The following is a 21999-nucleotide window of genomic DNA, read 5'->3' as shown; positions in this document are numbered from 1 at the left end:
CAGTGACCCAGAGACAATGCCTGCCACAGACCCCCAACCTCATGACTACCATTCAGGCCCCCCGTCTTGGGAGTTGGAAGCCAGAGCCAGTGGACCCAGAGGCCAGCTCTTGTCTTTATCTGGCTGCATGACCACAAGCAAGTCAGGTGACATCTCTAGTCATAGATTCTGCATTTGCCACAAGTAGACCAGGCAGGCTCAGGTCACCCTGGGGAGTCTAGGTACAGCTGCCACAATGGGACCTGAGGCCAGCCCTCCCCCTCCGTCTCAGGGGCACATTCATGAAGTCACTGAAAGGTCCTGAAAACAGGGCAGACATGAGACACAATGCAGCACTGGCTCCCAGCTCAGGGCTTCAGAAGTGATGTGAGGGCCCCGGACACTGAGATGCCTGCATTCTCCCCAACCCGGGTTGCACAGAACCCAGGACCAACGTGGACTCAGGGCCTGAGTGCTGCCAAAGATGTCTCTCCCCCCTGTGACTTACTGTAGGGAGCAATCACAGAACCTACTGCACCATGATTTCAGAGGGCCTGAGAGAGCAGCAGGATCAGACAAAATACCAGGGTTTCGAAGACGGCCCAATGTTGAACTCACGGCCTTCATGGCCCATCTCTGCCCCCTGATGGCAAAGAGCCCAGGTGAGAAAGGCAATCAGAAGTACATTTACACCTGTTCTCTTAGGGACAGCTCAAGGAAGGGAGGGAAGGAGGACGATGCGGGAGCCGGGCACATGTGCTGCCCTCGAGGAGGACCCGGGTGCGGATCTGAGATGCACCAGGGCCGAGGCTGTGCTGCATGCAGTTGGTGAGTTTTGCGTTTGGCTAAACTACACAGGTGCTGCTGACAGTCTTCACTAGCAGGCACGTCGAAGGCTGGGACTGACCTTGGCCTGGGTCAGGGAGCGCAGCTTCTCTTCGAAGGCTCTCTCGGCTGAGGCCAGGGCCTCCATCGCCTTCCAGTTCTTCTCCCGGAGGTCCTGGGGGAAGACGTGGAACAGTCAGCAGCCAGGCGGGGCAGCAGCTGCACCCTCCCGCCCCCCAGGAGCTGCCCCCGAGGATCTCAGTGGAGCAGAGCCTCCCGACCCTGTTCTGCACCCCACAGGAGGCCTGCAAAGGGACAAAGTGCCCTCTTCTTGGGCCACACCCACTGGGCTTCTCTGGGGCAGATAACACAAGGCCCAGGTGCTGCAGCCCACTATGGGGTGGCTGTGGCATAGCATGAGGAGGGTGAGCATCTTTTCAGGGAGATTCTATTCTGGAGGAGGGAGGGCCAGCCTGGCTCCTAAGAAAAAAGAGGTTCCTGTCACCCAACAGTAAGCACTGGCCCCTTGGCTGGCTCTGGCCAAGCCAGGCACATGAAGGTACAAGGGGAACCTCCTCTGGGGACAGCAGACAGGGCTACCCGAAACGGGCTCTGTGAGGGGTGGTGGGTGGGCAGCTGGGTGAGGACACAGCCAAGGATCCTCTGCTCACTGCCTGCCCTCCTTCCCCCCGCGCCCAACCCTCCCCACACACAGTAGAGGAACTGCCACATCCCCTTTTCCTGACACTAGCCTCAAGATGACTGACCATGTGACCCTGGGAAAGTGGCCAATCAGCACATCTCTGTCCTCACGGGGGTTCCATACCCGGACACATGACCCAAGCTGATCTAATGGGAGTCTACCCTGGGACTCTGGATGGACCCCAAAGGCAGGCTTTCAGCAGTGAGTAGCACAATGGGATGTAAAGAGGCAGCTAGCCCCACCCCTCCTCTGCATACACATGCCCAATACTCACATTGTTCTTCACTTTCTGCTGCTCAACCGCCTCCTTGAGGTTGGTGGCCTCCTTTTCCAGACATGATACCTGGGACTCCAATTCCTTGAGGCTGAAAGGAATTAGTGGGGTCACTGTGGGCTCTGAAGGCACACAACGCCCATAGTCTTGTTTCGGGAGGGACCCTTCCTCTTCTGCCTGGGTGCCCACCCTAGCCAGGAGCACCTCTCACTCCTGACCACCTGCCAGGGCACAAACTTTTAGGAAAGACCAAACTGCCACCCTCTCCCCTCACTCATCCTGAGTGCCCAGGGATCAGGGTGCAGGCCTCAGAGGCCACCAGAGTTCCACTTGGCGACTATGGCCACAGAGACTGCAGGGGTCAGAGCAGCCACAGGGGCCAGAGCAGGGACGGGCCCCGACAGTAGGGCTTTCAGGGAAGCTTTTTCTTCCAATGAACCAAGCCCACTGCCTGGTTACATGGCTCTTGGTCAACCTGGTCCTGCCCTGCCCCCACTGAACTTGTCAGCTGGCCCTTCTCAGAGGACACCTGAGCTAGAAACTCATGTGGTGCCTGCACACCCAGAGACTCAGCACCACTATTCTCGGCAGCTTACTGTGTAAAGCGGGACCATCCTTTGTCCAAAACCTAACTCTGCTGGGACCCAAGGACTCCTCCTGCAGTCTGTGCCCCTGGTACGACCCCCAGACACCACAGGGTTGGCAAGATGCAGGCCTCAACTTTTCACCCTTCTTCCAGATGCAATGGCCCAGTGGGCTTTGTACAATCTCATCATCTAGAAAGTGAAATGCTGACACTATAACTGTACAAGCTGTTCCGAGGAACGGGCTTCAAATGGACACTTGGATATGTCACCTTGTGCATTAAGATTTAGGACTGGGCCCTGGCTGGTGTTTCTCAGTGGTTGGAGCACTGGCCCACACCATGCACTGAAGGGTCACCAGGTTCGATTACTGGTCAAGGGCAATCCCTGGCCTCAGTCGGGGACGTGCAGGAGGCTACCAATCGAGTGTCTCTAACACATCAATGTTTCTCTCTCTCTCTTTCTCTCTCTCTCCTCCCTCCTTCCCTTTGACTCTCTCTGAAAAACAATGAAAAAAAAAAATACCCTCAGGTGAGGATTAAAAAAAAAAAAAAGATTTAGTACCAAGAAGGCCCCATGGACAGAAGCCCCACCAAGGACCTCCTACCAGAGGAGGCTGCCATGGCCACCAGGGGGGGACATACAGATTTGTACTTCTTATTGTGGGCGACAACCAAAAACATTTTGATAACCGCCCTAGGAATTCGCTGCGTGGCCGGAATCTGACTTTAAAATACAACAGCAAAAGCCTAAACAAATACAACCTCTCTATTCCAACAAATACCATGAGAAACAAAGATCCTCCAACCTTTCTGGAAAAGGAAGTTGGAGAGGGTTTGGTTCTGGGTTCTGCAAGGCATTTTGGGCCTTCTGAGCAATTGGCTTCCTTCCCCAGCCCCCAAACCCTGAAGCCTGAGGCCAGGGAACATGGGCCATGGGCTAGGAGGTACAAGGAGATGACTCACTGGTAGCAGCAGCCAGAGCAAGGGATATCCTCCATGATTCACCCCCACATGGCTGTTCTGTGGATCCCTGGGCACAGCAGCCAGGGCCCACCTCCTGAGCCTCTGGGCATCTGCTGAGGGACACATACCCCAGATATGACAGTCCCAAGGACTCTGGCCCTCTGGCCTGAGTCGCCTCACCCAGATGTGGGCTCTGGCCTTAATAACAGCAAACAACGCCTGAGCACCGCCTGGTGCTGGGCCAACACAAGGGAAAACAAGGTCTGCCAGCAGTGAAATGACTCTTCAACTTGGTAGCTCTGAACTGTACTGACGTCCCAAATCTGCGCAAAAAGCCTGGGCCGCCTCCCAGATCATTCAGGGTGTGCAACCATCTTTCTATTTGATTTATGACTTAAGTCTCTAAAGTCTGCCGACCAGCTAGGCCCTCCCAATCGAGAGCTGGATAGATGGCAGGAGGTGGCCCTGTTGAGGCACCTGGCACTCTCTACACAGATCAGTTTTGCTTTTAGAGAGAAGGCAAGGAGCTACTTGCAAGGCTGCCTTCTTTCCTGACCAGGCCTATCCTGTCACTGGAGGGATGGAGAAAGGCAGGGGCCTCTGAAAGGGGCTCCTTCCAGGGAAGCTGTGTGCCCCACTGAAGGCCCTGGCTCCCAGGGTCCTGGGCCACCCTGTGCTGAGGCTGCAGCCCTCCACCTCCACCTCCACTTACCGTGCCTGCTGCTGGTCAGCCTCCACTTGGCTGGCCTGGAATGAGAGACAGAGAGCTCCTTAGTCACTGTGAGTCTCACTTCACTTGGCAACTGGTGTGTGTGTGTGGGGGGGGGGGGGGGGGGGGGTGTGAGTAGGGGGGGGGGGGGGCGGGATTTGCTCTCATAACTCTACACAGTGGTGGTGGTGGTGGCGTCCAGGTCAGAACTCGATGGCATTCTCCCTCCCCTCCTGTCAGCCCCAGGAAGGAAGTGCCAGCTGACCTGGGCATCCTGGGCCTGGCCTGCCTCCAGCAGGGCTTCGATGGACCGGATTCTCTCTGTGAGCTGTGAGTTTTCTGCCCTGGACTCCTTGAGCTGCCCGTGTAGACCACTCAGCTCCTCGCACTTGCTCTTCACCTCCGCCTCAGAGGACTGTAATTTGCTGTGCAGCTCTGGGCCAGAAGGGGAGCAAGGGCAGGTCAGGGGCAGCAAATGCCGGGCTGGACACCATGCCTGCCCTTCAGCACACTGGCACCGAGGACTCCTTCCCTTGCCTCCTCCCTGTGCCTGGAGTTTAAGGCTTACTTCTGACCCCTGGGGCATCTCATTAGCTATTGGACAAAGTCACACCTCGGCTTTGTTCTCGAGGACTTGTTAGGGTAGAATAAAAGGCCCTCAGAGCACTCATGGAAAAATGCTGAAAATCTAGAATGGATTTCAGTTGCAGTTTCTAAAAATTGGTTCTCTATGAGACTGGCTCATTTGCTGAGACTAAGGGCAGGGGTCTTCTGGGGGTGTCCTTCCTTGATGACGTCAGATAAGTCCCATGGTTCTAAATGTCATCCATGTGTCTATGACTCTGCAAAGTCCCAAAGCTCTGGCCTCATCCCCACACCAGGCTCGGCGCCTGACACTTCCAAATGAAGCTCTGCTTAGGAACTCAAGTCCAGCACCAACCTCCCCATCTGGCTGCTCCGCTTTCCTGGGCTCCTGCCTCTCTCTCATCTTCCAGGCCTCTGGATTCTACATCCACTGTCTGCCGAGAACATCCTTCCCTCACAAGCACCTCTGTGACTGGGCCCAGCACTATTTCCTTTTGGCCTGAATGACTGCAAGAGCCTCATTCCTGGTCCCCTGGACCACTCTTGCCCCTCCAGTCCATTCCAGAAGTGCAAATGGAACCATGCCATCCCCCAAACTCTCTGAACCCTTCCATCACTGAACACAGCACCCAAACTCTTCACAGGGAGGGTCACCCATCTGGCCCCACATTGCCCACTTGCTTGCTTTCTTCACTCACTGACTTTCTATTTCTTGTACAGGCTAAGTTCAAGTTCCCATTTGCAGGGGTCCTTTGCTTACCATACTGCCCCTTCCTTCCATCATCCATATCTCAGCTTAAACACCTGCCCCCGCCCCAACTGCCCAATCTAAAGCCACACCTGGCGATGAGAGGAGGGGTCAGCAAACCGAGCCTAGGGGCCACCCATTTTTGTAAATAAAGTTTTATTGAAACCTAGCCAGACCTGTCTGTTTATATAATGTCTGGAGCTGCTCTACACTATGGCAGCAAAGCTGAGCAGTTGTGACAGATACCATCTGGCCTATAGAACCAAAAATATTTACTATCTGGCTCTTCACAGAAACAGCTGCAACTCTGCTCTATGCTGTCTATTTGAAATCTATAGAGCACAGACTGTCTGACCTGTTGACATGTGTCTATCTACCTATGTCTCTCCTGCTGGAACATTGCGCAGATGCCCACGGCTTCACCCCTGGCCATGCCCTGGGCACCCACAGCAGTGTTCAGCCCATGGCAGTCTCTCAGGAAATATTGAGCAAGTGACCATGGAGCTGTCGCGAACACTGTCTGTCTTCTTTCTCTAGGGGCCCTGGGTGCCCCCGACTCTGCCATCCCCTCCTGATTGTGAAGCAGACCTGTGAGCACAGGGGAACCATAGACCCACCTTCCAAACCTGGCCTCTTGAGCTAACTGAGCCAGGAGAGCCAGAAAGGTCCAGAAGAAGTCAGCTGAGAAAGCCAGCAATGCCCTCAGGAGCACCTCGGCTCCCCCACAGCAAACAGGAGACGGCAGCACCTTCAGCCATCACCCAGCCCTCAAAGGCTGCCCCCCCGCCCCCACCGTCCTCCCCACACCCTGCCTTTATAAGCCCCACCGCTCACCCAGCCCTCACAAACCACCCCAATCCGGCTCTCCCACGGGGGTGAGCCTCACCCCTGCACCTCATCTGTCCCCTGACTGGGCACAATCCCTGACTCACAGACTAACAGGACTAGCTCACTTTATGGTTCAGGGTGTGCAACCATAAAGACCTTAACCACCCCGCCTGGGCCTCCAAACCAAGCCTCGCCCTCACCGGCCAGCTGCTGCTGCTGCTGCTGGGCCTTCTCAGCATCTGCCCGGAGACTGGCGTGGCTGGTCTGCGAGCGGCAGAGCTCCCGGCTGACCTCGTCCAGGCGCTTCTGCAGGGCCTCCTCACTCTCCTTGTGAGACGCCTGGGGAGTGGGCAGAGGGAAAAGGGCCATGAGCATACAAAAGGGAGGCCAGACCCTCAACTAGCTCTGCGGTCACACAGAACAACCTCCCATCCACCCCGATGACCTTTATAAAACCCGCCTGAATTTCTCACGTCAGTTCATCCATGGGTAAAGCCAGGAGCCCATGCCCACCTAGCCCTTGAAGAGCTGGCTGAGGGTGAAGGAACCTCAGGTGAAAGATAGTCACAAAAAGGAAAAACCCCATTCTCATTTCAGCATGGCACAGAGATGCTTCCTACAACAGAAACCCCCAGTCTAACATGGAGATTTCCTGAGTGGGCCTTTGTACAGATCACATTTACTGAGCTCTTTTTCTGTGCAAGGCACTGTTCATGTGCCACATGGTTAATCCTCAGCCACCAAAAACAGGTACTACTGTCATGCCTATGTTACAGATGGGGAATCCAAGGCTCTGAAAGCCCACAGCAGGCACCAAGGGCCTCAATGTCAACACCATGCCCTGGTCTCCCTCACCACCAGTGGCCAGCCACTCCCAGAATTTTTGGTATCAAGAAGGGACAGAATGGACCCCTTGGTGTGGCCCGAGGCTGAAAACAGTGCCTGAGGCCTGAAAGGGCAGGAGCTGCTCGGAGTCTGGGGTTTACTGACAAGAGCCAGGCCCAGGCCTTGGCCCCAGGATCCTTAGAAATGGCACGTGGAATGGCAACACCCTGGTCACTAGGGCAGTGGTTATAGCACCAGACCATCTGGGAGCCTTTAAAACAGTCACAGCCATTCCTGCCCAGGTGGCTCTGATTTCACTCATCTGGGTGGGTCTGCTTTACATGAAAATCAGTAACCACCAATTACCTACCTTGCTTTCACCTGAACAACCCAAACCATGTTGATTTGTCCATATGCCTTTTTAGTCTTTTGTACACAAACAATTTTGTGTGTCATTCTAGTCCCTTCCACAGACAGCCCCAATGCCCCTTGTGCTACCGCCTAGCTTTAATGACTGGGCAGAAAGTGGACCCAATGCCCTTCGGGATGGCAGGATTTCCTTGTTACCCAGAAAAGTTCAATGAAAAGCAGGCACGATGTCAAGGCTCCCCACACCCTGTCATCCTGCCCCGAAACAGGCCAGCTGGGGGGCCACACTAGATGTTGCCCAGGACACTTTGGGAACAGGGGGACTGACAATCTTCCTTCCTCTGGCGAAAGGGCATCCTCCGGGGAAATCAGAGCTCCCAGGCCACATCTAGAGGCTGAGAAGGAAGAACCCTCCCCCAGCCTTGAAGCCAGAGCTGCTGACGTTCGTCTGGATGGCTATGGCCAGAGCTGCGGTACCAGAAGTGGCAAAAAGTGTGGGAGAACAAACAGCTCTGAGGCTCGACGTGGAGGTTGAAATCTTGCCTCTGTGTGAACTTGGGGTAGTTGCTTACCTTCTCCATGCCTTGAATTTCCTATGGGTAAATTCCAGATAGTAATAGAACCTACCTCACAGGGTTACAATAAGCATTAGCTAAGTTAATGCTTATAAAGTGCTTAGAGCAATAGGTAGCCCATAGAACGAATCCATTTGAAGCTAGCAAGCTATCACTATTACTCATGAGGCCAGGGTTGAGGGTTCCAGTTCCCGTCCTGCCTGAGTCTCCAGCTGTCAGTCATGGCTGGAAGGACTCTGTGGCTGGGCAGCCCTGGCCCGTTCCTGCTACTCAGACAGGCTTGGTGGGTGGGGTGAACAATGCACTGAAGTGGCTGCCACTGTGACTCACCTGTAGCTGCAAGACCTGCTTCTCGAAGGCAGTTGCTTTGGCCTCCAGAGCCTTCCGCTGCTGCTCCTCTTGCCGTGCTGTCTCTGACTTCTCCTCCAGCTCCTTGCTCACCTTGCTGAGCTCCTGCCGGAGCTTGGCCAGCTCCGCATTCTGCCTGCAAGACAGTCACCAGCCCCCAACTGACAGACAGAAGAGGGCTCGAGTCAGCTCTTGCCAGCCCTGAGAGCTGCCCCTGGCTGACTGGGACCGTGAGATGAGCCCTCCATCTGGGCCACCTGCTCTTTCCTAAGTAGCTGCCTGAATCTTGGAGCTATTACTAAGCCCCTCTTGCATTATCAGCCAGGTGGGGTTTTACCAGCATGGTGTGTGGACCAGAGAGAGCGAAGAGCAAAATGTGCACTAAAAGATCCCACAGGCGCCCCTCCCAGATACCTAGGAATTCAGATAGAAAAAGGTAAGACACAATTTTCCTCATTGCCAACTAGCGTCCAAACAAGCCCTGGGATGCAGGCTGCCTTGCTGGACCCCTGCAGGGTTTGGGGCAGCAGCCCACTGGAGTCCTGTTTCACTGGAGGTCACCCGAAGCGGGAGGCTGAGGCCCTTCACAGAACAGAGCTCTCAATACTGCATAAAAGGTGGGTCTCAGGACCAGGGAGAAGTTCAGGAGGGAGGGAAGGAGACGTGGTTAACAGGAAAAAAAGGGGCAGGTCAACGCCTGCCTTTCCTAGTGTGAAGAGGTCATCAGCATGCAGTCCTCCTTCACTAGACAGCTTTTCAAGACAGGACCGACGGTTCAGCCAAGGGACAGACCAGACAAGACTGTCCACAAGCCTGGGAGGCAGGAAACCTGGCCAAGACCAGCTCTGTCTGCTGCTGGGGGTGAGAAGGTCCCACCTCTGGACTTGGGTTTCCCCATCTGAACTAGGGAGGCCATCCAAAACCCTCTGCGGGCCGTCAGCTCAGGTTTTTACAGCACCAAGATCCAAGACTGGAGAGCTCACGGGAACTGCTAGACTCCAGGACCCTTGATGGAGGTGGGCGGCTGGGTGGGCAGCCCCTTGGGACTGATATGCAGCTAGGGCGGGGCCTGGGAACACCCATCCGTATGGGCAGACCTCCCACGAAGTGACAGTCAGCAGCCGCCTCCTCAGGACCACGGGTCTCCATGCTTCGGAGCTTCCCCAGGGCAGAGGCCACAGCAAACCCTGCATGGGGAAGCCAGAATGCTCCTCCGCCCCACGTTCACCTTCTGCTGTGGCTGCAGAGAAGAACCCAGGGGCCAGGGTGGAGATGAGATGTGAACACACACACACCCAAAGGGGACCTCCAGAGAGAAGAAACCGGCCTGGGGAGGGTGGCCTTTGGCTCTCACTCCGTGCCAGGAGGCCCACCAGCAAAACAGGCGCGCGGGCACTGATATGCCTCCCTGGTCTAGATCCTGGGCCAACACTGTCCCCTGGACTTCCAGTTAACACCCACTGAGGGTGCCCGTGCTCTGCCTAAGTTAGTTCTCCTCTTGGCAAAAGGAAATGCTCTGGGGGCAACGCAGATCCCCAGAAAGTCCCTTCAGGATGCTTCAGGCCAAGAGGAGGCAAAGAAATGTGAATCGAAAGAAAATGCAGGGGCCTTCCTCCAAGAACATGGCTGAGGTTCCGTACTGCCCACTGGGGTCGTCCACTTGCTGTGGGCTTGCCAGAACTTCAGCTCCCGAGAGGCAACACGGAGATCGAGAACTCTGCTAAACAGGCCGGGCCAGTGTGCTGTGAAGCATTACTTGTCACCAATGCATCAAAAGCAAATGTCCCTCCAGCACAGACCTCGTTCCCAGTGGAGAATCAAGGCGTTCAGGCCCACAGCGGATCCCTACAACACATCGAACTCTGAACTTGGACAAGCCACTCAGCCTTGATACTCTAGGTCACAATCAGGAGTTTTTAAAAGCCTCAAATCAGGATGTTGTGAAGATAAGACATGGAAACAGTATCTACTCGTCCAGGAAAGCAGATGCTGGCACCAGCCAGGACCTGAGGGGCTCTTGATCACAGGGGCATGGGCAAGGGTGTGCTGGAGCTCACTCCTCCCTGCAGCCTGACCACAGGAGAGGATGCCAGCCATGCGCTGGAAGGCTCAGCTGCTCCGAACCAGGTAAGAGATGGAGGAGGAGGATGGAGCCTCAAATGGGGAGGTGCAGAAGTGCCCAGCAGCCCCAGATCCAGTAAGAAACTAGAGTGCACTTGCTGCAGCCTTGCAGGAGGCTCAGGGACCCTTCCCAGCTCCAGAGGCCCCCAGGGCTGTGCCGTTGCCAAATCCGACTGGGAGCACTGAGCTTACTTGCTTTCCACCTGGCTCGTCGCTTGGTTCAAGGCGTCCCTCAGGATGGAGTTCTCCTGCTGCAGGCGGGCCAGCTGTGTGTTAGGGCCATTCTCCAGCTGTTCCTGAAGTGTCCGGACCTAAAACCATTGATGGGAATCAGTGCTACGTGGCCTTACAGGGAGCTGACTTCTGGAGCCAGGTTAGTGAGATAACAGCTGCAGACAAAACCCCCAAGGGCTCACTTCCCCACATGAGGTGGACAGGACCCCTAAGAACAAGAGTCTGGAAACTGAACAGCTCTAGCATCAGGAGCTCAGGGCCAAGAGTGACCCCCCAACCACACACCTCCTCTCCCCTCTGAGGCTTCCAGGCAGCAAAGTGCTCAGTCCAGAGTACCAGACATGCTCCACACACTCTCAGCCTGAGGTCTGAGACAAAGGACACAGCCATGGTCACAGCCTAAAACTACCCAGGAAGCCTGGGATCCTGCCTCTGGCCTACTGTGGCCCACCATGAGCAGAGCACAGGTTTGAGAAGATGAGGTCCAGGGCTCTGACTCCGCAGGCCAAGGTGGACACACCTCCCCTGGCCCCATTCCAGAGCCTTTTGCTTTAGGTGATTTTTCCAACCTCAAGTAGAAAAGGCAGAGCCAGCATTACTCTAGGATCACAGGGAGGCTGAGAACTTGACCCACAGGCACCCAGGAGACAGGACATAAGACTGGCTACTTGGGACCCAACTATTTTCAAAAAGAGCTCTTTAAAATGTATGTTACATTTTCCCAGTTAGTATCATTAAATATATAAGGTAGGCTGGCTGCCACTATCTGGCCAGATAAAAACAGTTGCTTCCTTCAAAAATAAACCAGATTCTATAGACCCGCCCCCACCCCCGAGGGCACCCTGAACTGCCCTTTGCGACCACTCCAGCCCTCCTTGGCCCCACACCACTGCTCACCTTGCCCTGTAGCTCTTGCACCTCCTTCATGTGATCCCGGTAGCTGGCCTGCATTCGGGCCTGCACAGCTGTCATCTCCTGATCCTTGGCCACCAGCTGCTTTTTCACCTTGGCCTCCCCAGCTGCTGCCTTTGCCTTTTCTGCTGCCAACTCCTGGAGAAAGCAGAGTGCCAGTGAAGCAGGGGCAGGAGCTTATCAGATAGGACTGAGATCATCAGAACCCAGAGCATCAGCTGGGGCTAGGGCTGGGAGGAGCTTCCGAGCAGAGCACAAGACCCCATCTCCTGAGTTCTGACAGATCCACGCCAGCCACAGCAGACAGCAAGCAGGAGACAAGAGGTTACCAGAAAACCCTGCTGGCTTGACCAACTAAGGGCTGGATGTCAGGCCTTGGCCACAATGGATATGGACACCAGCAAGAGCTAAGTAAACAGTATTCTCTTCCTAGGCTCTCCAGGGACACTCCAGCTCTGCTGGGATTACAACACTCCAGTTGGCGTGGTCCCTGATATCCAGGCCCCAGAACGCCTACCTCTACTTGAGTACCTTTGTCAGGACTGACAGGCTCCAAGTTTGATGGCTGGGGTGGGAACACTGCCCGTCCTATCATGGCTGGGGAATCAGCCCCACTCCTGGAGGGCCTAGTCTGCTGTGGGCAACCACTCAGTCCTCCTTGGGGAATGTCTGCTCTGGGCAGTGTCAGATGCCACAATGAACACAGGATGTTTGGGCCTGGGGGACCAGAGACTTAGGCAGGGGCAGAGCACAGGGTGGGAAGGGGAGGCTGAGGGAGAAGAGCTGGCTGGGATCTGTGTTATCCCAGAAGGAATGGCAATGGATATAAGCCTTGTGGAATCACAGTGCGAGGGAGGGTTGATGAAATGGGCCTCTGGAAGTGGGTGCTCTCCGTCCAGTGGGCCTTCAGCCAGAATAACAACTACTTAGTATGGCTCCAATTTGCCTGGGTGACTGGGATGTAAGTGTCTCATGAGATTCAAAGCCCCATCTCTTCCCATTCTGGGCAATGAAACAGAGAAATGGGAAATCCTCTCCTTTCTCCAGTCCAGGGCTGCCAGGGAGACCCATCCCAAAGGGCCAGAGTGCCCCTCCTGTCTGAGATGGGTGAGAACTGGAGGCAAGGCGAGGAGCACTGGGTTCCAGGGCTGCTCTGTGTGGTTGGGGTTCCCTAGGAACACCTGGGACCCACTGGCCCCACATTTCAAAGACAATCCTCCTCCTGGCTCCACCAGGGAGAGAACCCACAGGGACATGAGGTCCAGAATCAGGAACGATTCACTGATTATCCACAGAAATGGGAGGAGAGGCTGACACTGTGTGCCCGCCCGGGGACAGACAGGTGTCTCTTAGTAAGGTGAGGATCTTGATCCCCAGGTTAAAGTCGAGCTCACTGACACTTGGGAAGATGTTGTTCTAGGCTGGGGAGCAGCTGTAGTAGCAGAGGTGGTCTGGAACCTGGGACTGTGAGTCCACAAGGGTCCCAGAAAGGGGGAGAAATGAAAAGTTGCCCCACTCCTTTGGCTGGCCCTGCACCTCTAAAGCAGGGCAGGGCAACTCTGTGGGAATTCAAAGCTTCACCAAGCTTCCTCTAATATACATGACCCTGCCAGCTCCCCCAGCAAAACTCCACACACTAGCAACACCTTCTAGTACAGGATCCAGGCGTGGAAGAAACCAAAGCTCAGAGAGACCCTGGAGTGCCCATAGCCACACCAGCAGCAGGTGGTGCAGCCACATTGGATCATCCTCTGCCCGCCTCTGCTGTCCACAACTAATGGACACCCAGAGGCTGGCACTGAGCATCTGTCTAGGGCAGTGATGGTGAACCTATGACACTCGTGTCAGAGGTGACACGCAAACTCATTTTTTTGGTTAATTTTTCTTTCTTTGTTAAATGGCCTTTAAATATATAAAATAAATATCAAAAATATAAGTCTTTGTTTTACTATGGTTGCAAATATCAAACAATTTCTATATGTGACACGGCACCAGAGTTAAGTTAGGGTTTTTCAAAATGCTGACACGCCGAGCTCAAAAGGTTCGCCATCACTGGTCTAGGGACAGCCTTCCCCATGCTGGGCAGGACTCATGCAATTCCAGGCGTCTAGCTAGGATCCCAAGGCCAGCAGAATCTAATGGGATTTCCCTTCCTTTAGCCTCTGGGCTTTTTTAAAGGGCAGAGAAAGGCCAGCTTTTCCTCAGGGCATTTGTTTAGCCCTCCTTGGCTTTGTTTTCTCCTACGAGCTCAGAATCCCAGGATTCCTCTTGTCACATTCTAAATTCAGTTGCAAAGGTCAGATTCATTTTCCTGAAATGCATCCCCAGTGGTGCTGGGGACTGGAGGACTGGAGCCCAGTTTTCTTTGACTGGGCTGGGCTAGGAGGCTTGGCACCAGCACAAACACTCTGGCTCAGAAACGGCACTCTGCTCTCAGTCCGAGAGTGGCCCTGCTTGGTGTGAGCTTCCGAAGCCTGGTGAGGCATGGACAGCCAGAAGACCTCCCACTCCATCCCTGGGAGCACACCACCCTGAGGGTCTTCTTGACTGCATGACGCTAGGCCCGATCTCCCAGGCTGAGAGAACACAGCATGGGGTCTAGTCCAGAGCTCTGCCTCAGGACAGAGGCCCCATGACAGGGCACCTGGTGCCTCAGAAGACTACAGCTAGAAAGATGGTTTTCCAGAGGGCTGCACCAAAGCCATGCATGGTTCCTCAAACCCAGGCACAGGGCCAGAAGACCGTCAGAAGGCTAGGACAGAAGTCAAGGGTTCCTATGCCTGTTAAGTCCTGCAGCTGGTGCCTGAAATGGTCCCTGAGCCCAACTCTGCTGAGACTTCACCCATTTGTGAAGCATGGATCCATCACAGAAAACAATCCATAAGGAGAACGAAAACACATGGAGGGAACCAGATCCTTATGAGAGGAGAAATTCCACATTTCCCAAAATTTAGTTTCTCATATAACTTTCCTCAATGGTCCTGGGCTAGGAGACATGACAAGAATGAAATCAACACATCAGCTCTGCCCCAAACTCTCAACAGAGAAATGCAGGAACCTGATGTGCATGGATTCCAGAAGCACAGGGAGGAAAGATGACAATTCCAAACCATCAGAGGCTGTATCTTCTTAGCTGGCCTCAAGCCTCAGCAGCTGAGCCAAGCAAGCTGGTTAGAGTCACCAGGGACAGATACAGTGGCACATGACTGCAATGGCAACCTCTGTGCTGAGACAAGCAACTGGGGGCTCCGGAAGGATTCCCAAGGGAGAGCAAATTGAGTCTTCCAGGATAGGGAAAAAATGCCCAGCCAGTTCAGCAATGAAGAGCATTTGAGGCTAATGGCAGAGCATAAAGAGTGCCTCGCAGGACCAGGTTAGCACTTGAGAGCCTGAGAGGACCTCCTTGGGCTGCAGGGAGGAGGATGTAGTCAGAGGAGGGAGGGCTGGATGCACCTCAGACATCTCCTCGCCTTGGAGCCAAGGCCTGGGATTCCTGGAGGGTGAGATGAGTAATGAAACCAAGGGCTGCACCCCTACATATCTCACAGGTCCCTGCAGCTGCAGCCAGGGAGATCTACCAGGGGAGGGCTAGACATAGAATAGAACTGAGGAGAGTATCTGTAGATTAGCTGCCACTGTGGTTTTGGCAATCTCGTGAAGCAGCCACCACTGAGGGAGAGCAGTAAGTGTCCAGCACAAGGGGCAGTGTCTGAGGGGCCTCCTTCTGCCCGGTTCACTGACCCGCAGTGGCCGGAGACACCAGTAGTGGGGAAGAGATGCCACAGAGGCCAGCATCACCATCAGAGGTTGCACTTATTCACTCATCACACCTGTAGCCCTTCCTAAATTCAAGGTGGTAGGCACAAGGTACTAGCCAGGCAGCCCCATGCCAGCCAGCTGTGGGAACACTCACTCCTTTTTTTTCCTCACCTGAACCTTACTTTGGGGGTATCAACAAATTTTCACAGGCATTTCCCAGTTTGTCCAGTAAGAGGGTATGGAAGAACGGCTCCCCTAAACCATAGACACTTAATCAATGGTGTGCTGGTCAGCTAGCTCTTAGGGAGAGAGCTCTGAGCTGGCTCACTTCCATGGTGTAAATGCTCCTGGCCTAGGGCATACTATGTCATGTCTACCAGGAAGAGACATGTGCAGTCGGCTCTTGGGTGCAGGGCAAATGGCTCCAGCCACCCTGCATTTAACCAACACAAGATGGACTTGTGTGAAGGCCACATATTGAGCCTCCCACACCCCCAACCTAAGCAGAAGCTACCAAGCTCTAGACCTGCCTTTTTTTTTCCTTCTCCTGGGCGGAGCATTAACCAAGAGTAACCAACCAAAGGCTCATCTTCTACTCCTGCCTTCCCCCCCAAACAAACTATGCCATTTAGCTCAAAGCCACATCCCTCCAATTTAGGACAAAAACTCAGGCTGCCTCACTTATGAGTCTTCTCAAATGAGCAGATGGAAGGTGCCCAGAGGAGGGGCTGCAGCCTAGACACTGTGGGGCATCCGGAGGCCCAGGCCACCCCTGTACCTGTTGCACCGTTAAAGGAGGCAGAGGGCAGGGAGAGGGAGAGGGCAATGCTCAGCATTGTGCTGGCAAAACTTAGCCCATGGGCTGGGACACCAGACCTTTCTCCTCAGAAGGGGAGGGAGAAGCCCCAGTGAGTTCTGACAGGGAGAGCAGCCCGTGTGCATGTGTCCTGACTCATCTGACTGCTGTTCACTGAGTACAAACATCACACACCGGCCATCAGCTGATTCAGGAGCCAGGCTTTCCCTCAGGATTGCTCCACAGATAGCAGAAAAGGGAGAAAAGCAGCCCCCTCTGCCCCATGAAAACAATTGTGGGTCAACTGCGCCCATCCTCCTTTTCAGGACGTATACCAGGGGTGGGCAAACTTTTTGACTCGAGGGCCACAATGGGTTCTTAAACTGGACCGGAGGGCCGGAACAAAAGCATGGATGGAGTGTTTGTGTGAACTAATATAAATTCAAAGTAAACATAATTACATAAAAGGGTACGGTCTTTTTTTTTTTTTTTTTTTTAGTTTTATTCATTTCAAATGGGCTGGATCCGGCCCGCGAGCCATAGTTTGCCCACGGCTGGTATATACCCTAAAACGATGGCCCATAACTGTGGGACAGGCCAATGACCCCATCTCACACTACTTAACAACCTGCGTTCCTAGTCCTGAGAAGGAAGCAGCCACCCCACGGAGCTCTGCAGGGGCTGTACAGGCTGGCCTCGGGCTCCCACAGTCACAGTGCGCGTTGGTTCCAGGGGCAGTTACACGGGCAGCCCCGAGCAGAGTCAGAGTAGGGAGGAAACCCCCGACCCAGGAGCAGCACTGCCGCAGCCCAGGGGCTCTCAGGATGGGGCATGCGCTGGCCGTACCTTATTGAGTTCCCTCAGTTTGCTCTTGGCAACAGCCGCGTCTTCCTGCTCTGTGGCCAGCAGCTTTTCCTTCTCTTCCAGCTGGCGTTTCAGAATCGCCACAGGGTCGCCCTTCTGAGTGGCCTGGAAATATCCACAGAGCCACATTAACAGAGGGTACAGACACACTTGGTTTGTCCCCCCAACCCAGCAGACTCTGACCCAGTGTCCTGATGAAGTGGGAGCAGGAACTTCAAGACAAACAGGTTCCACCCTGACTCCAGACATTTCTGGGGAAAGCCCCACCACCACCACCACCCCGCCTTAGACACCCAGTCTGTAGGGCCTCCAGAACCCACGTGCTTATTAGCTGTTTGGCAAAAGCACTGGATCTTTGAGGTAGTTTTCAGGAGCATAGCGTTCCCATTAACTTGGGTCAATGGAGGCCAGGGCCTCTCCACTGGGGGCAGTGGCCACTGTTTCTGACTCAGTGCCTAGCCCTTAGATTCTGGGTGCAGCCTGTAGATCCCTGGCTGAGGCACAGAAGCCATGGGAGGGGAAGTGTATTCTGGGACAGTAGCCTGAGTGGAGTTCAGGCCTCTCTCCTTGGAGAAGCGAGGTCATCCTGACCTCCAGCCACTCACAGCCAGGAAACCTCCTTCCACACACACACCCCTCTCTATTCTCACTGAGCGAGCAGCTCCCTGTGACTGCATGACACATCGCAGTTCAGCAAGGGCCAGGAGTAGAGGAACTCCCACTGGCCTTTTAGGGCACCCCCCAACATCTCTAACCACTAAGTTGCCACAAAATTCTCCATCAAAATTACCTACAATTCCAACTCTGATTAAGGAATAAATAAATATGTGCCATGCAGCACTTCCTGGTGGCAGCTCATTCACCAAGATACCAGAGGGTGGGTGCCAGCATCTGAACTGGCCCCCAACAGCAGGAGGGAAGGTGCTTCTGGTTCCATCACAAGGTTCCCTCACTCAGTGTGTCCCTACACATATTCCTTCCTGCCCCCAGAGCCCTGGCCACAAACCAGCCAGGCCCCCGCTCCTGTGTTGCACCCCCAGGCCCCTGGAACTCAGAGTGCTGCCCTGGCTCTTTATGTTTCAGTGGCCCAGGCACGGCTGGGCTGTAGCTGAATCCGAAGGATCTGCAGGGTAATTCCTGCAGCTTCTGCTTGGAAAAGGGCAACAGGGTTCTGCCGAGAAAGGTGAGTGGAGGCTGTTCCCTGTGCAGGTTGGCAAGCCAGGTGTGGCCACCCCAGGACCAGGTAGCCACTACAATTCACAGGTCCCTGAGAGGGAGGGGGGAAGGCCAGCTGCAGAGGCCATTAAACGCAGGCAGGAGAGTGTGGGCCCACCTTATGCCAGGTGTCCTGAATGACACCAGCCTTCTCAGACAGGATCTCAATTAGCCGCTGGGCCTCACCCTCGTTGAACACCATGCTTCCAAGCGTGGAGACCAGCGTCTTGTAGGGGAGGCAGAGAGGACTGTCGGTGTCCAGGGACCCTGTGCAGAGGAAAGGAGCAAGGACTTACACTTAGACATGAGCAACCAAGCCAGTCAGAGCCAAAGATTCTGTCCAGCTGCCTGGGGTGTGGATTCTTGACTTAGGTCCCAACAAACTCATCATAAGTTGAAAACATCGGAAGTCAAAATGCATTTAATACACCTAACCTACCGAACAGCTTAGCCTAGCTGACCTTAAACGTGCTCAGAACACTCACATTAGCCCCAAAGTCATGGAGCACAGAACCTATTTTATAATAGTGTTGACTATCGCCCAGCCAGCATGGCTCAGTGGTTAAGTTTCGACCTATGAACCAGTTCACCGTTTGAATCCTGGTCAGGACACTAGCCCGGGGTTGTGGGCTCAATCCCCAGTGTGGGGTGTGCAAGAGGCAGCCCATCAATGATTCTCTCATCATTGATGTTTTCTCTCTCTCTCTCCCTTCCTCTCTGAAATAAATAAAAATATTTTTTAAAAAATAAAGTGTTGACTATCTCGTGCAATTTATTATATGTATTGCTTTCAAATCACTGCAAAATTGAAAGACTGTAGGTGGAACCAGTGTCAGTCGGGGACCATCTGCACTCAGAAATGGAATAAACTGAGGGCCCTGCACATGCTTCCTGACTGTCCAAAGACAGCCGACGGAGAAGTCCCCAATAAAGAAAAGTGGAGTTTTCCTAGGTTGGGGGAGATACCCTCCACCCTTATCATCAAAATGAGCAGAATTAATCAAGGCAAAGGTGCTTTTTCTTTCTTTCTCAGACAGAATCGGTCTTTTTTCCCACTTTTTCTCAAACAGCTCAGCTAGGCTCACCCTCTGCATGACCAAGCCCTATGGCCCTGCAGGTCCTGACTGACCAGTGAGCCCATCATTCCCCACAAACACAGATGCCAACAGCCACATCCATGGGGGAAGCATGGGAAGCAAAAGGCCCATGTCTCCAAGGTTGCTCTGAGGTCCCAGGGAAAAGGGGGCTGCTCCCACGCAGTCAGGCTCAAACACAATTTCCAGTTCCCCTGGATGAAGCTTAGGGACGCTTTAGGAGGGAAGGCTGGGCTCGGTTCTTGCAGAAGGGCTTGCCCACGCCTCAGTCCATTAGTGACTCTGAAGGAGACAGAGCCATTTGCCAAAAACCAATGGTCACTTCTGAAACACGACTGGTGCAACCCCCCCAAAAAACTTTGCTCTCATCGTAGACTCTCACAGAAAAAAGGGGTGAACCAAGATGCCCCGACTGGCAGGAGCCCTGCATAAAAAGCTCAGGCAATTCCTTATGCTGAGGCTCAAATCTGCCCTTTAGCTGAAAGACAGGGTCAAAAATGAGCTGAAACCAAGAAAACAGGCTAACTTGTGTGGCCCCTTCAGCTAAGCCCACCCTGAGGACAATGAATGGAGGTTTCCATAGCAACCCCAAATTCTCTGGCTTATCATAATATTTTCATCACAAGTCAAAGCATTTAGCATGATACCTTAATAAGGAGTATGTGGCCAAAACCGGTTTGGCTCAGTGGATAGAGCGTCAGCCTGCGGACTGAAAGGTCCCAGGTTCGATTCCGGTCAAGGGCATGTACCTGGGTTGCGGGCACATCCCCAGTAGGAGATGTGCAGGAGGCGGCTGATCGATGTTTCTCTCTCATCGATGTTTCTAACTCTCTCTCTCTCTCCCTTCCTCTCTGTAAAAAATCAATAAAATATATTTTAAAAAAATAAATAAAAAATAAGGAGTATGTGGGACATGGGCGAGCTGGTTGCTATGAGCACCTTCATTTTTGAGCTTCTTACCTTGGTGAACCTTGAGATTAGAAATAACCATGGTGACATTAAAGGCCTAAGAGCTCAAGGGTGCCATGAAAATGAGTTGGGGGGAGTGGGAGAGGAAGCATGTCCCCTTCAACCTTCTGTCTTTTCATTGAAATGTATATAAAATAAGGAATAATTTTAATGGCAACTTATGAACACTAGAAAAAAATTGAGTACAGCTAGACCAAAAGAAAATAAAAACCACTCTCTAGTTCACTACTGGGAGAAAATCCCACTGTTAGCCTTTTAGTTTACGGGCTTCCTACTTTCCCCTCTCAGCCTGTAGGCGGATGTTTACTGCCAGTGTTTTCCCGAAGGAGGAGGACCACTCTTTCACAGATACCCCTGAAGCAAGACTGGGCAGGCCTGCCTCTCTGAAGCCGAGCACCACACAATTTCCTGTCCTCATTCAGAAAGGTCTACTCCTGTACTGTCTGGTACACTGGCCACCAACCAAGCGGGGGTACACCATGGATTTTCAAAAACTTCATATAAAGAAGTTAAATACCTGTCATAACTTTTTATATTGATTGTATGTTATAATTATAATGTTTTGGGTAAACTGGGTTAAATAAAATACGTCATTAAAATGAATTACATCATTAAAATGAATTACATTTGTTTCTTGTTTGCCTTTTTTAATGTGACTACCAGGAAGGTTTAAATTCCCTATGTGGTGCACACATGTGGCTCACACTGTTTCTACTAGACAGGCCAGTTTGCTCCTTTCCAGCCCTAGGGACCCCCAAAGCACTCCCTACTGAAATCCTGGCAGCCTCCACCCCATAGGGGCCTCAGACCAGAGGCTTGGGCCTCTCTTGAAGGCTCTCCTTGAAGACCATCCTTCTTGACTCCTAAAGCCCCGAGAGCATTGCTGGGGTGAAAGGGACATCAAGGTAATGCAGCTACACTTCACTGTGAAATGTCATTTACTTCACAGGCATCAATCACCCCAGTGGTCTCGACAATGTGCAATCCCTCCTGAAGGTCTAGGAGACACGAACCTTAAGACACCCAGTCCATAAACCATTTCTGAAATTACTCTGTAAATGTGTCATTCTAATACATCTTTAATAAAACTTAATAATGTAATTGTATTATTTTATTAGCTATAATAATAAACAGTAATAAAAACTTGTAACAAGTGAAACAATCCAAAGCTACATACAGCAACACTTAATTCTCTCCTGCCCACTCCCCTCACAGAAACTTGCATAGCCTTCTCCATCCTCATACAAACACTATCTTTTACATTATTTTTAAAAAGCAATAACCTAACATTTTTTCATTAAGTTTTTTAGGTAAGAATGGTGCCATCTCTATGCTTCCTAAATCAGAGAAGTAAAACTAAAAGAAAAAGGAACTAGAATTTCTGGATATTTGTGGGGTTCACATTTATTTCCCAGTTTCAGATCCTCTCGCCCTATCAGCAGCACTAAGCCCTCCTTGAGAGAGACAGGCACACTGACTCCATCAACGAACAGCATACTAACAGGAGTTAATACATGCTTGAACATCACGCCTGACTCCAGCAAATACTCTAAAATCTAGAAATAATCCTTGGTATTATGAAATCTTAAGGCACTAAAATAAATTTGTCAAAGATTCAACATCTACTAGTAATCTGTCAAACCACAGACTTCATAAAGACCAGGAGGCAGTGACATCTCGTGAGATCAGTTCACTCAGGGCCTGCTCCTGTAGCTAAT

The 21999-nt window shown here is 52.9% G+C and overlaps 1 protein-coding gene across 5 annotated transcripts in view; it reads right to left on the bottom strand.

Moving 5' to 3' along the window:
• The window catches only part of RRBP1 (ribosome binding protein 1), a 71469-nt gene that overhangs the window by 8799 nt on the left and 40671 nt on the right, over positions 1 to 21999 (bottom strand). For all 5 annotated transcript variants that reach the window (XM_059705473.1, XM_059705474.1, XM_059705477.1 and 2 more), the window contains 10 exons: positions 18337 to 18485; positions 16986 to 17108; positions 11570 to 11722; positions 10631 to 10749; positions 8300 to 8453; positions 6401 to 6539; positions 4305 to 4474; positions 4043 to 4077; positions 1782 to 1872; positions 887 to 979 (listed from right to left, as the gene is read on the bottom strand). In XM_059705473.1, the coding sequence (XP_059561456.1) occupies positions 887 to 979; positions 1782 to 1872; positions 4043 to 4077; positions 4305 to 4474; positions 6401 to 6539; positions 8300 to 8453; positions 10631 to 10749; positions 11570 to 11722; positions 16986 to 17108; positions 18337 to 18485 (1226 nt within the window). The remainder of the gene's footprint in view (positions 1 to 886; positions 980 to 1781; positions 1873 to 4042; positions 4078 to 4304; positions 4475 to 6400; positions 6540 to 8299; positions 8454 to 10630; positions 10750 to 11569; positions 11723 to 16985; positions 17109 to 18336; positions 18486 to 21999) is intronic.

This window comes from Myotis daubentonii, chromosome 8, assembly GCF_963259705.1.
Source record: "Myotis daubentonii chromosome 8, mMyoDau2.1, whole genome shotgun sequence".
NCBI classification, from domain to species: Eukaryota; Metazoa; Chordata; class Mammalia; order Chiroptera; family Vespertilionidae; genus Myotis; species Myotis daubentonii.
The sequence above is the reverse complement of the archived record's forward strand: the minus strand, read 5'-3'. Positions and strand labels throughout refer to the sequence as shown.